At 42.1% G+C, this 15,549-nt stretch overlaps 1 protein-coding gene across 1 annotated transcript in view; it reads right to left on the bottom strand.

Annotated features, from left to right (window-relative positions):
* The window catches only part of LOC117480590 (regulating synaptic membrane exocytosis protein 4-like), a 102,734-nt gene extending 87,185 nt beyond the window's left edge, over window positions 1-15,549 (bottom strand). The window contains exon 1 of the mRNA XM_034127953.1: window positions 15,383-15,549. Coding sequence (XP_033983844.1) covers window positions 15,383-15,504 — 122 coding nt within the window. The 5' untranslated portion in view covers window positions 15,505-15,549. The remainder of the gene's footprint in view (window positions 1-15,382) is intronic.

Genomic DNA, 15,549 nt, shown 5'->3' with positions numbered 1-15,549 from the left:
CGAGTGGCAAAGGTCAAACAGTGCTTGTTCTGCGCTGAAATAAAATCTCCTATGATGTTGTTAAGCTGTGCTCCCACATCACTCCTTCAGTACACCCTGTCCTTCAAAGATTTTGTTCTGTGTTTTCACTTCTGCATCAGATCGACTTAAGAGCTCACACTGCTGACACTGTTCAGGTGCGTCTAAATCCTCAAGGTTAACTGAACAGTGCATCTGCTCATGAATCACATGATGTAAATGTATCAGGGCTGTAAGAGAAAAGGTGGACCACTGACTTGCAGGGGAGCAGGTACTTGTGGACAGGAATAGAAACTGCTTTGAAGATCAATTCATCAACATATCAACATTTGTATAATGCAATTTATTTTTCATATGTTTTTTGTGCACAGTTTCAGATAAAGACTATAGGCTACACTATTATTAGTAGGATATTGTTTGTAGAATTACATTCCAGACACTTGAATGTTAATGGTGCCATCTTTAACCCAGATGCAGACAGTCTGATGCTGCACCGTTTTTTTTCTCGCAGAAACAGATGACAGCTACTTCCTCACTCTTGGTCTTCGTGCTCTGTGGAAAGTTTGAAGTGGAGACAAAGTTGTGCACATATCTCAGGTCAGCTGAAGGTGTCTGCAGATGAGGCTTCAAGAGCACAGAGTGTGTCCTCCTGTCTAAGGGTACACCAACTGCTGCCTTCTGTGTTCATGTTTATACTCTTTGTGGGTTATATGTCTTCCGCACTGCACCGCCTGGTAGGTCTCCTTTTTAAGAAGAGGCACCGTTAGCACTCTATGTAGGCCAAGCCCCTACAGAATACGCCATTAAGATTAGCTACAAGTCAGGACTGCTACACTGCTGCCTGCTCCTGCCTTCCCTACAGAGAAAGGTTAGAGTAGCGGAGCATGTCTTCATTTTCATCATATAGCCAGGAACAACAATGCATAAAGAAGAACGCACGTCACACCTCTGTTGAGCACAACCAGACAGTTCACCAGGACAGCTCCGAGTTCTGTCTGTAATTATTGACTTCAGCTCGAGTTGAACAGAGCTGTAGTATAATACAGATAGAGAACATGGTAATGTTGCATTGTGGGGTAGGTGTGTCCTCTGGAGAGTACACTGGCTGGTAATTAACCTTTTTCACCAAGAATTAAAATCTATGAAAAGATATGCTTGAATGGCAATCATCTGTGACCAAAGCTTTATGCTTCTTTATCACATGAAAGGCATCAACATCTAAGTGATCCCTTGTGAAAGAACCCACATAGCACCCTGTGTTTTGTAATGTGGGAAACACGAACTGGACTAGCTACTGTGTAAAAGATCATTTGACCTCTAATGGGTCTATACACATTTCTTACAGACAAACACATTTTGACATGTCGCAGTTGGGAAAGATCTTTGTTAAACACATCTATAATAAAATACAATTAGGACAACTGGATTCCATTAAGGTGCTTCAGTTTCTGGGCTGCGGCAAAGAGGTTTGCAACCATTTTAAAGAATGCTCAATATTAAGACGATTTAAAGTAAACACGACTTTGTGGGACACTTAAATACAACGTAGCCATTATCAATGCCATTACTAACACCTGTGCTTCTTCTACGACACGTCTGTTGATAAACAGCATATTGGGAAGTAACACTCAGTAGATCATTAGAAATGGCATGGTAGGGGAATAAATACAATTTATTTTTCACAAAACAGGGAGAGAGGAGACGTGCTTTTAAACTGCATTACACTAAATATAGAATATCTACTAATATGTCATCACAGCTCACAAGTTCATTTGTTTCTACTGGATAAAGTTGGAAAGCAGAGGTGGGAGAAGTACTCAGATCTTATACTTAAGTTAAAGTAGAAATACCAGAGTGTAGGAATACTTTGTGACAAGAAAAAAGTCCTGCAATCAAAATGTCACTTATGTAAAAGTACATAAGTATTAGCATCAGCATTGCAGAAGTATTCATTCTGCAAATCTGGGTAAATCTACTGAGTTACTGTTGGAAAGTCCCTGCATCACATTGTGTAAATGCAGCATTGTACTATTATTATTCAATGAAGACAATTGCTGTCAATGGTATTAGAAGAGTAACCTGATGTGATCCAAAGTCATATAACATGTCAATGTGGCAATTGCATGAACAGTTGTGTGCAACTACTTTTTAGATTGGATTCAATTAGATTCAACTTTATTGTCATTTCAAAGAGTTCAAGTACCAGAACCCCCCAGGAACCAATGCATTACGAAGACCTTCAGGTTAACGTGAGTGAATATCCACGGAGAGCCTGCCTTCCTGCCTGCTGCTGTACTGTAGCATGGTGACTGCTCAGTGCTCAGCAGTCATTGTTCATTTTCACAAAGCGCTCTGTTTAGAGAACATATTGAGATTTGTCGAGCTATTCATAACCCCGCAAATTCTATTGTCACCAAACACTGGGCTGCATTTCTGCACTGGAAAAAATGTCTTAAAAAAACACGGCCTACCCATCTCTTTCTGTCCTACTTGCACGTATTTGAAATCACACATTGAGGCACACATACACACGCTCACACACACACACATTTCTTCTTGGTTCTGCTAAGTATGCATTTTTCATTCCAGTGAGCAGGCTGCATTTGAAATCAAAGGCGGTGCCGCTGCGCGGCTGTCTGGCTACACAGAAAGTGAGCAGGTAATGAAAAAAGCTGAGGGGTGAGTCAGAGGATGCTTTAATAATCATTGCTGCCCAAAATAACATATTTGGAGCTGGATGGACCAACAACCCTCCTGGTCGCCATGTTGGTAGCTCCATTTGCCCCCAAATAAATGTTCCCCCTCTCTCTTTTTCTCCCATCTCCTCTGAGTCTATTATTGTCAACAGATAAGACTGCAGCAGCACGACACGATGTGACTGACAGTCAACCCATCCCTCTACCAAAGGCAGGGGAAAGGCGTTTGAGCATGGGTGACAGACGAGTTGCAGGTAGTGAGAGACAGCCAAGTTAAAGTACTATGACGTCCCTTCACAGGTGAGCAATGTGTCTTTGGTTATTGTCCAATCACTGCTGACAAATGGTGATAGGGTCCAGGCTAAATAGCTCTTCATGTTGGGTTCAAGGTTGGGCCTTCGTTGTCCCATTCAACACTTTTCCATGCCTGTCCACACAGAGTTCTTGCTTGTGTGAAGAAATGGTTGGAGAAAATGGCCCAGGCATCTAGTGTTATCATTGCATATCTAATATTTTCGCATCAAACCTGTGGGCTTACTTCATTTCCGTTCTTAAATTCAAGCTAATCCTGCTCACAGCATTACTCTTTTTCCAGAAGGAAGCTTCGCTTTAATTTTGAACTACAGTTTAAAAAAAATACAAAAAGTGTTTATCCTCTGTGAAGTGGCTTTGAATATAACATCCCAGGCTCAGACAGCTTTACATTGGGAAACTTGGCTAGCATGCTAACATTAGCATGAATCGCATTAAGCATGCTAATATTATTAATAGTTATTATTAATATTATAATTATATATCATTATTGCCGGTCTCATTTGCTTTTTTGTGATGAGGTTTACTCATGTGCCGCTTGACAACTAGAGAGTCTTGTAACTTAATACAAAGTGTACATTATTTAAACGTTAGTTTAAGAATATAGAGTTGATTTCAATTTCTCATGAATGAAAGTTACAAAAATGTTGTTAATTTCAGAAGAAATATATTTTAAACGAGATAGGTGACAGAAAGTCTGAAGGGATTGGAGTCCATTCATGCTCATATGATACCAGGGACATTATGAACATTGGATTATGCTAATACCTACATTTACTACAAATTCTATATAACTGGGTTATGGTTAATGTAGTTACATTGACTGATGCTACATGAAAACAAATTAAACACGATGCTGATAAAATTGCAACCATTACACAATTACATTTTGTATGAGTGTTAATGCTCTGTATAGAGAAACACTACATTTTATGTACTGAAATTAGACAAAGAAAACGTGAGAGAGCCTACCTGACTGCAGCATTTCTATTTAAATGTGCCTTTGTTCCTTAGCAGTACACACTGTGTGTTGCCTTCGGCAGTTCGACACAGTTCACGTTTATCACCACAGTAGCTATATTTTACACATCAATTATAAATTAAGAATAATTATACAGCCGATTATTGTAGTAAAAGCTGAGGGTGTATTGTTGGGGCACTTTTTAAAACGGTTTAAAGACCAGGAGGTCAACCTTCACCATTCACTGTAGAAATGTCATTATAGTGGGCGGTGGTGGCGAAGTCCATAGGGACTTGGCTTGGCAACTGGAAGGTCACAGGCAGGAAGGCCAGTTCAAGTCCCGGCAAGACCAAGTGCTACGGAGGTGTCCCTGAGCAAGGCACCGGTCCCTACACTGCTCCCCGGGCGCTGTTCATAATGGCAGCTCTAGGATGGGCCAAATGCAGAGAAACCATTTCATTACATAGTACCTGTACTGTGTAATGCAAATATGTGTGTGATGTGATGTATTGCATTCACTTATTTTCTACAAATTGGTCATCTGCTTTGGTGATACTTGTGACAAACAGTGGCCTAATTTAGAAGTACATCAGTTTCCAGGGAAAGGAGTGATAAGCACTCTGCACACAGTGCTTGTGGAGTATACTACTAACAGTATCACCCACTGATGGCTGGCTTAACAAAAACTGTTTTGCACCGACTGCAAGGTAACTGACAGCAACACCCAGATCATCTTTAACTTAATCTCACATGCACATTTAACCACTGTGGAAGTCCCACTGTATACAAAGGTAATTGCTGGTCCATCACTCCTCAATGTTCTCATGTGGAAATATTCAAAGCTTTCTCTTTCTTTAATTGAGCAAAACACATGATTCAAGCAGCAACAAATAATGTTTAAGACTGTCACTTGGACATATAGCCACACCGGTTTGTCCAACACATTGCTAAATTATGCACACAACATTTGAGAAATTACAGAAAAGCTAAATAATTGGATCGGTACGATGTGTTCCAGTAGAGCAGGGGTCACCAACTACATTTGTCCAAGGGCCAAAATTAATCCAAGAGACACTTTCGGGGGCCAGAGATTTTTATATATATATATATTTATATATAAATCATAATAAATTATATATATATATATATATATTTATATATATATAATTGAATATGCCTGTATCTGGGGTAATAAAACTGAAAGCAGTCCTGATTGGCAGGGAAAGGAATCAACTTTTTTATTAATACCGTGTCCTGATTGGTGGGAAACGGTTGCAGGATATAAGAAAATTGTTTGCCAGGCACGCATATCTCAAATAATGTATGCGCTGCCATTTCCCCACGCAAACATAACAGTCTGCAATGAAACGGTTGTCTCCTGTGTGCTCCACTTCCTCCTTGGCGAACCGGTAACTTTCTTGTTAACCCGTTTTGGTTTAAAAACAGAATAAGGTCGGTTTTTAGTTTTTCCTATTCGGTTTTGAAACGGAAAAAACCAAAGAGCGAACCATACACGGATTAAACATAAACTTCTCCTCGTATTTTTCTAAATTATTTTTTTATAAAAGTAATCATCATCTTTATATATATATATATATATATATCACATATCATATATCACCTATACAGCACCTTTGGGAATGTAGTGTCTTGATCAAGGACACAACAACGTTTTTTAACGAGCGTGGGGCTCAAACCCGTGTAACTCGAGGTGACATGAGTGGGGGGCGAACGCACTAACCACTCCGCCAACGCCACAGTCACCCCTGCCGTGCGGGCCGATGTGGCCCGCGGGCCACCAGTTGATGGTGACTGCAGTAGAGCAACCATGCTTATCTTGATCCTGTTCTAGTAGATAGCAAAGCATGTTGAAATATTCCCCCGTCAAATAATTCCAATGAATATACGGCTTTTCTCCCCATCTTCTCAATTCCAGTTTAGCTGCCTTTCCCCACAAGTCTCTCTTAAGTTAAATTCAAACAGATCAGCTGCTAGAAGGCTTGCCTGGAGGCAAACAGGAAGCTGTGCATTATGGGAAGACGGTGTCTCCCAAGCTCTTTTTTAAAACAGTTTTCTTGTCTGAGAGATGTCACTACACACTCACATCAAGATCAAAGAAAGATTGTGCAGCTAAGTACAAGGGTTGAAGAGTTTGGGAATACCAAGATGAAATAGATATGGAAGATACTGGTATGAAAAATTAAAGAGCCTGCAGTTACTTTAAACAAGTGAACGTAATGAGATGTCACAAAATATATATTTCTATTTTTAAATGACTATTTAAACTATGCTGTTTTTAATCCTCCAAAAATACTGTTTTGGAAAACCCAATCGTAATAATGATCTCACATAAATGCAGATAGTAACAACTGCCAGGCAGAGACGAATGCATTAAAGCAATGATAGACCACTTAAGAGAAAAACATCAAATTGAACTTACATCATCCAATCATAAAATATATTGTGCCAAATCAAAAACAGAACTGCCTATTAGGTTAAAAAATGTGCTTTGTGACAAAGTTTCGCCTTTCCTCATTGTGCGAGGAAAAAGCCATTGGCTGCGTCCCTGTTTGCTCAGCAGAAAGACCTTTTCTACTGCACTCAATGGCATTGACAGGCCAACGTCTCAATCGATGAAGCCACGGAAAGACCTTTGCAGAGCGAGCCCAGACCAAAGGGCTGTGTGGGTTAATTGTAATTGCATGGGACAGCGTCTGTAACACATGCCCTGAGCTAGGGAGCTCAACTGGCCAGAGGGGCACTGGTCTGAGAAAACATTCAATCTACGACAGCGGTTAACTTCAACCCAGGAGGAGATGGTGAACCAGCCTTTTTGCGCTTTGATTCTTAGATCTACAAACGTCATAGTAGCACTCTACTCGTCTGTATAATGTACAGATATGGTTTTAAAATGATGTTTGATACAGGTCCTTGGTTTACATTTTGATGGACATTTTAGTTACGGTTCAGAGGCATATGAGAGAAGAGGAATGCTATACAATTTCGTAAGCAGAAGGACTGTGAATGGATCCTGACAGGATCAAGAGAGACACGTGAATAAATGGTAGCATGCCCGGCGAGTGAAAAAAAGGAAAATCTTCAAAGTCAGCTTCTTTCCTCTTCCTAGCCACCCCTGGAGATCAGATCAACTACTATCCTAAAACCTAATGAACTAGTAAACACTGGAATTAAATGAATATTACATGAGGTTTTATTAACGGCAGCCAGCAGACTCCAAAAATAATGAAGGCGAGGAGCGGAAGCGGGAGGAGACAGTTACCGGAGCTTCTTCTTCTCTGTGTTTACTCAGCATCTGCCTGCCAGAGGAGGAGGCGTTTGATCACTCTTCGGCTGGGTTCTCCTCTCCGCTGCGTGGCGGCAGAAGCCCGGGGAGGCCGCCGTGCACCACCAGGGCCGGCTCATTTGCAACACAAATGAACTAAGCTAGTTGTACACGTGCGGGGAGACGGGGGAGATGCGCACACGGTGCAATGTTTGCAAAATATTGAAATAATTAATCTCATTGAGCCTGTGAAATACCATCAGTGTTGCAAAAGAGGATTTGAGCACGGGCTGGGGATGAGACGGATGATGATAGCAATGGGCTGGATAGACGCAGATGTTTAGATTAAGCTTTTTCATTATTCCTTTATCACACAGGTTCTTCAAGTGTATTTTTGGTAATTGAATAAATTGGAGCATGAAATAGATTCGGATTTGGGGCACAGCAACAGGATTACGTGTGAGGCAGTCTCTTTCCCATTCATGAAACAATGCATGCAGATATTATGCTATCAGGTAAATTGTGCATTGGGTATGTGGCGTGGAAATAACCGGAGAATCAATGACGGTTACAAACTAAGTCCTGGAACATAAAACCTGCACATATAAGCCCCTGAAAGAGTATTCAACTAATAGTGGATTTAAAATGGATTCCAGATTGTTTAATGTTAACTGATTGAATCACAATATAGCTTTGTTGGATTGTTTCAAAACGTTTGTTTAGTTGTGTCCTTTGTACTCCACTGCACTGAATAACAGGGATTTAGCTAATATAGTCCACCTCTTGACCTTCCAAAGGTCTGACCTTTTAAGCCTCTCTAATCAATAAATCAAAAGTAAAACAAGAATGATGATGCTGTGAATTACCTTTAAGGGGAGAGAGTCTTAGCTTTCAATTAGCAACTCCACTGAGCATCAAGGCCAGAGGAGGATTTGTGGAGTAACACACTCCACCTCTGACGGTGAGCTGCTACAGCAAAGGCAGGCAAATGTAACCCCTCGACGTGTTAAATGGTTACTGTCATTGACAAATAGCATCACACATAAAGGCATATGGTTGAAAGCAAAGCACTATCCATGTGCATATGCCGTTTCTCTTCCCTCTCTTGGCTATTTAAAAGCAAGATGACATCAGACATCTGTTAGGGAGTGGGAAAAAAAGAAGGAAAAAGACCTCCTAGGGTATAAGCTTCAAACGCACAGACAAGTGCCGCCACATGCACTTTCACAAAGAAACACAAGGACACACACACAGAAGAGCAGAGTGCCACATTTATGGCTCTCAGCAGCCTTCTCCTTAGTGCATTAGAGTGCAGAGAGTTAAGGACCTGGGGCGCAGTTGAAAGTGGCTCCTTATGCCGAACTGAAATGTAGTTTTTCTTTGAGGACACTATGCCTACTGTAAACCAACTGCTAAATGGTTGAGGGTCACACCACACACACAAATAAACGTGCACACACGCCTCTTCGGCCTTTGAGGGAATCAGTCTCGCTCCATTTGCATGAAAAGAGCCCAGATGTCAGCGCTCAGTATACCTTTCACTTCCTGTTTCACTGCTGAGAATACAGTATGTAGCTCACTGGATGACCTCACGAGTGTCCAGAGGTGGAAGAAGTACTCAGATATTGTACTTAAGTAAAAGTAGAAGTACCAGAGTGTAGAAATACTCAGTTACAAGTAAAAGTCCTGTCTTCAAAATGTTACTCAGGAAGAAGTAGAACAAAATCAAAAAGTGCATTTTGCATAATAGGTCCCCTTTAAAGGTAACCTATTATGCAAAATGCACTTTTGTATGTCTTTTGTACATAAATATGTGTCCCCGGTGTGTAAGGAGACTCACAAAGTGTCAGAAAATACAGGAGACTGTCTAAACAGAAACTCAAAAATAAAAATAAAATATATATATATAAAATACATATAATGGCACTGTTCTAGCAGTAAACATAAAGAAAGAACATGTCAAGCTACAGTGTATGTGCTGTATCAGAAACAATGTGCGACGTGTTTGAAAGTAATATGGTCTGTGTTCACATTAGCAAGCATCGCTAACACTCAGAGCTGTAAAGAAGCCGGATATAAAAGGTACTGTCCTTGTTGTAAACCCGCAAGAGAAAAAGTGTTTGAGCTCCATACTGTTTCAGAAATAATGCTTGATGTGGTATTATGTGGAACATAATATGTTTAATCAATCACGGCAGCGTTTAGCTGAGTTTCTGCGTTTAGCCGAGTATCTGTTTAGACAGTCTCCTCTTCACAGAGCTCACTGCTTGCATGCGGACTATCCAAAGGGGCGTGGCGAGCTGCAGCTCAATTACATTTAAAGGGCCAGACCCAGAATCAGCACTTTTGTAACAGGGCTTAAATAGAAGGATATGAGGCATGCTACAATGGGTGATCTGTTTGGTATGTTGAGCAAAACACTTCAGAGACATATTTTGGAAAGATATGGCACTATAATATATTGTTCAAATATAGCATAATAGTTGACCTTTACGTACAGTACTTATAGTTACTTTACACCACTGCAAGTGTCCCTTGCACCAGCAACCTCTTACCAAACCTCTACATAGACTTTTTCACGCCCATCTCAGGGCAGCAGCATTAGCAGCAATGGCAGCTTGCCTTGGGGTCGGGGACATTAGCCTGATGCTTATCTGGCTACACAGCCCATCGCTAGCTACCAGTTCTCTCTCTCTCTACCACTCCCTGTTTCGTTCTTCCTCTCTCGCTCTCTGTCTGATGCTGAGATATGATTTGGTGAGAGGAGAGAGGAGTCGAGCATATCGATTCAGCCTCCGCCGCTGTCCCTCTCTCACTATTTATTCCCTTTTTCACTGCGCTGCGATCATTCCAACTCTCTCCACTTTATCTCTCGCTCTCTATCCACTTCTTCTTCTTTTCTCTCTCTGGCATACCGTCATAAAAACTCCTCTCTTAGACGCTCATGCAATAAACCAGGACCTCCCGTCTTCCTGCGCACATCTCCCCTGGCGAGGACAAAACCAATAAAGGGCCGGCTTGATTACAGCTGCTGAGCGCCAACACCCGGGTACAACACAATGGGGCTGAGGGTGGGCTGAGTGTGGGCAAGGTGTGATAGGTGTCGGGGTGAGGGGGGGTGGAGGTTGTCTAAGAACTAATGAGGAGACAGTTTGAATCTCAGTCTGACTCCCACACCTAAACCCTCAAGACGCTCCTTGATAGTACTCGCAGAGATAACCAACAGAAAGAGGTGATGGTAGCCTGGAGGCCAGCTGGCATCATGTGGGCATTTAACTCCCAGTAGCACCAGCAGAGGAGCTCAGTCAGCTGGACTTTTCATCTGTTAATGTGTAGCTGTAGGAATGTAAAGCAGGGCGTGGAAAACAAAATGTACACTCATTCAACTTAACCTGCATTAAGAAGGATTTAGAAACAGGGATAGGTAGATGTTATACTACAATGTGGCCAATGATATATCAACACAGCCAAAGTGAGGACTGCTGTGGATCCATGTCCTTGACTCTTGTTTCTAAGTCTGCAGCCTTCCCTTCCCTTCTTCCTCCTTTTCCACGTTTCCTTTCCCCCAGTTCTGTCACAGAAACATGAATCTGGGGCTCCTGGGGTTCAGAGTCCCACAAGCTGCAGCCTGCTACGTCTGCCTCGTCTACTGCTCTGTCACCATGGTGACAGATGACTCCCGGTACTTTCTGTTGTCCTCTCGCCGGTTTCCTTTCTTTTCCTCTCTACTGAGCTCCCCTCACCTCACATCCACAATGCTTGCCAACAATGAAACACAGGTTGACAGGGGGTTGCAAGAGAAGTTGTCAGAGGTACCATCTAATACAAATAAAAGATCATTAGCTGCTTCAAATGACCAGAACCAATACGTTTACGATAATTTCACATTTTGGTGTTCTTAACCTGTAATGTATTGACACCTGAGGGTGAGAAAGGCTTAGATGTGTAGAGCAAATGTTGAATGCATATTCCATAGCTCTCACCTTACAAAAACCAACATTACTGTTGTAACACAACAAAAACAGAACAGTTCTGACTATTCAAATGTTCTTTTACTTTTGTAAAGAACATCAAAAACGTTTTTATTATTGCAAATTGCCATTGTGTTTTCCTCCTCTATCGGCGTGTGTAGTTGCTGCGCTTGTTTAGTCAATGAAAGCAATTTGGCCTCATATTTATGTGCTCTAATTTCATTATAAGAAGAAAGTATGATAATGTAAATGTCCCATTGTGGAGAGATAATTGATGTATGACTGTACGCTACATGCATGAAGGACTGAATGTGAAAGTTTACTTCAGTTACTTAAATCCTTTATAGTAGCCATGTCAATGTGTCGTTTGGAATTCATTGTGATGGCATAGTGTAATGAAACACATAAGATATATATTTTGATAGCCACTGGTTCTGTTTGTGCTTCTGCCAATGTTCTGTTTTTGTAGTGCACTTTTGTTTGTATGATTATTTAGAATATGATTTGGGTGCAAAATGTGCAGGACTAATAATTGATTTCAGGCAGACCTGAATTGAAACAGAAGAGTATGGAAACATATTCTTCACACATGTCTAAGTAATGTCCAGACCGGAGGTGTCCTGTAATAAGTACAGCATTAGCTGTAAATGCTTGTGGCATTATTACAGCCTTTTAATATTTCTGATAACCACTACAATTCAGGATGTATTCTTTAGGAGGAATAATTAAATTGCAACTTTGCTAAGCTAGAAGGTTAGCTGCCTTTCAACATCACAGGAGGTTGGTTTCATGACCAGGACTCAAAACGTGTGCTATGTAAACTCTGCTAGCAAATAGCTTACAAACACAGGGTGTTTCTCAATGTCGAGGACGCTTCCTTTGTAGGACATGTCTTCCGAGTCAGGTCCTTCAGAAGCGAGGCAAGAATCCTTCCTAGCCTCGGAAAACGAAAAATGGTGGAACAGGCTAACAGGTGTGCAGGTGTGCGTCATATGCGAGGCCCCGCCTTAAATGGAGCGCGATTTCCGCCGAAGATTTTGGAAATTGGTCCGTGCGCAAAGCATTGTGAGGATTTTAAGACCGCGGAGGATACACATGTGCAGCCTCAAAATTTCCCGCAACGAAGGACGCCGGCCTCGGTATAATTCCAAGGAACCTGGACATTGGAACAGTCCTTCGGCGGGACTCGATGACGTAGCATCCTTGAAATAGTGGCTCTGGAGGAGCCTTCCTCGACATTGTAAAACACCCACACATTGTTTAACTAGCTTGATCCAGTGCGGGGAAAGAAAAATAAGCTTGCTATGCAATCACGAGAAGCAACTCTACAACACTAAAACTCAGTTTGAGCTGTTGGTTAGAAGATGATCTCCCCCCTCCCTTAAGAAGTTGTTTTAGGTCCCATCCATGAATTGGCTTTACAGCACTTTGTGTAACCTTTTCTGTACTATATGTGGATTGAAATACTCTCTGCAGTCTGTAACCAGCAGATTTCAAATTTAGTTTAAATGACATGTGTAATTGTTAGACTAGAGTGTGCACTATAGTGCAGATATTGCATGCTATATACTGTAGTCATGTTGAGTTGAAAACAATGCCAAACAAAATGAGTCATCCTGAAAAGTGTGAACATCTCATGGCAGACCAAAACTCCATAGACAAGCAAAGATGTGTCTCCAGACATATAATAATTGTATAAGTATTAAGTAAAATCCCTTGTTCCATGCCTTACTTCATCTTTTTAATCAGGCCCTGCTGAGATCGGGATTAACAAACAGAGACGATACGTCATCATCAAACATTACTCTATGGAACCCCACTGTTGGACGGGATGAGTGAGGAGATTTGAGTCGGGGGTTCCACTTCAGAGAAACTCTCAGTTTAGAGGACAGATGTGGAAACAAGTTAGTTTTCCTCCAGCCTGTGAGTGTATACACTTTACCACATATGCTTTTTAAAATGGGGAATTGCACAGCTGCAAATAAGATGTCACTGCAGACCAACGATATATAAGACAGTGGGATAAAGTAAACAGCTTTGAGGATGACTCACTAAAATTACACCCAAGATCGTGCTACCTGTTTGGAATCATTAAACAGCAGCAATATGGGTTTTCATTTAATGCCGGATTTGTAACAGTGTGCTGCTTTCAGTACATTGCATCTATGCAGAAAATCCAATGCAGCTATTCATATCCCCACTTATAGCATCACACACTTTGCAAAAGGCTCATCTGGGAAAAGCCTTTGACGTGTACAACAAACTCGATAACGTCCCTGCTATCGCTTCATACATAAGTCCAACAACAGACACACTTTGGTCTCAGGCATTTCAGGGAAGCAAGCACAAAGAGCTGGCATAAGGTTGGGTGGGGGGGGGGTCGGGGTTGTGTGTATGTGTGTGTACTATAAGAGTGAAGGGGGGCTGAGTATGGTTGCAGTTTAAATGTAGTGACCACTCAATTCAAACCCATTCAGGCCTTCTAAGAACAGATCCCCACACCCCATTAGGACCTCTCCTGACGCACACATGCATAAAACATGGCAGCTGGATCTAAAAGCATACAGCCCATTAGCAGGCCTGGGCAAGAAAGAGAGAGACACAGAGAGACAGAGAGAGACTCATACAAAAACATCCTTGATCGAATGGATGGCCAAGCTTCTAGCACACTGCTGGTTTGCAAAGAGTTGGATTGTCATCTTTTTACCAGTGAGTACAGACCCAGAAAGGATAAAGCTGCATTGAAAATTATAGCACATTTATTACTAGTTAGTTGTCAACTATTTATAACAATATGGTCATTTAGCAGTCCAGTCATTGACTACAATTCAGAGACAGGGAAAAAGTACAAAAAATGGCTAGTGATGGAAAATAAGTTCACTTTAATCAGTCAGATGTGATGATTGCTGGATCACAGTTTCCAGGCACAGAGCCCCCTGTTCAGCCCTTCCAGTGGCTGAGTGTTCTGGCCATGTAATGTGAGGTGGCAGAGAGCCCAGCAATGCTGTAAATTATTTCTGACGGTAGGTTGGGGGACAAGAGAAAAAGACTTGCAGTCCCCGGAGACAGACAGTGCATGGTGTGGAGATATGGGGCCTGCTCCTATATCAAGAAATGAAGGGAGGCCTGCGTGTTCTCCCGGCCCTGCAGGAACGCCGGTCTGTTTTGCAAGTTTGAAGCCATTCTGCAGTCTGCAAAATGTGTCTAACAGCCATGCCTGGCCAGATGACCGGGGGCCTCTCTGCGGGGGAACGGAGCATTTAGCAGACTAATCATAATATGCTCCAATGCATAAGTGAGATCTAACTTCTGTCTCTCTCCCTACTCACTTACTCTCCCCCTCTCTATCTCTCTCTCTCTTTCTATCTCTACACACAACACAAGCAATTTTCTACAGCAAATGTAAAAGTACAGGAAGCTTGTATGTTACAGTAACACTGCCGCTAAAAGGCTAGTAAAATGCTATTCATGAGATAATAATAATGATTATATTCTAAGTATGAGGTTTCTTTATTCAGTGGTAATTTTGTTTATGCAACGCATGGTAGTTCATGGTTTTCTGCAGATGAGACCACATTTTACCACATACCTCTAACTTGTCATGTTAGGAATACTTTCCCTTATACATAATGTAGGCTACTCAAAAAACATAATGGCCTGTGTAGGTGTTTGTACTGTATGTGTAGGTGTGTTGGGGAGGTTGGCGTTTCCACTAAATTCGAGCTTTGGACTTATCATTTTTGTTGCACATACACCCTCTCCTCTCAGGCACAGCAGAGGCAGTATAGCACACATGCTGCAGCAGCGGTGCACTGGGCCGCACGCGCAAACTGGCATACACGGCTACGCGCACAGCACAGTCACACCTCGGCATGGTCACAGTCTACCTAAACGGTTCATTTTAGCCCCCCCACCCCGCGGTAGGCTGCATGTGCCGCGGCAGCATCGCTGATCGGCCCCATCATACATCCAGGAAATATCTGCAGCGGGCAGCGGCACTGTGCTGTAGGTTGTTATTACGAAGGCTGGCTGCCGATCGATAAACGCAACACCCCCCCCCCCCCCCAATACTCGTTTGACATACCAACGGGGAAGCCCTTGCTCATAAATCAGGGCATTTCTTTACAAAGGAATCACTCACCCGATGTTGCTCAAAGCCTGCTCGAACAGCTCCGTCTGCAAGATGTTCTGAGGCGCGGAGAAAGCCCCGTTGAAATGTGATAAAACCGAGCTACAGAACTGACGCAATGTCTCGAACTGCATTTTCCCCCTCCGTTCGCTTTTATCCTCAGTAAATGATCACTCTTT

Source organism: Trematomus bernacchii, unplaced genomic scaffold (assembly GCF_902827165.1).
Source record: "Trematomus bernacchii unplaced genomic scaffold, fTreBer1.1, whole genome shotgun sequence".
Classification (NCBI taxonomy): domain Eukaryota; kingdom Metazoa; phylum Chordata; class Actinopteri; order Perciformes; family Nototheniidae; genus Trematomus; species Trematomus bernacchii.
This window is presented reverse-complemented; position numbering and strand designations above follow the sequence as displayed.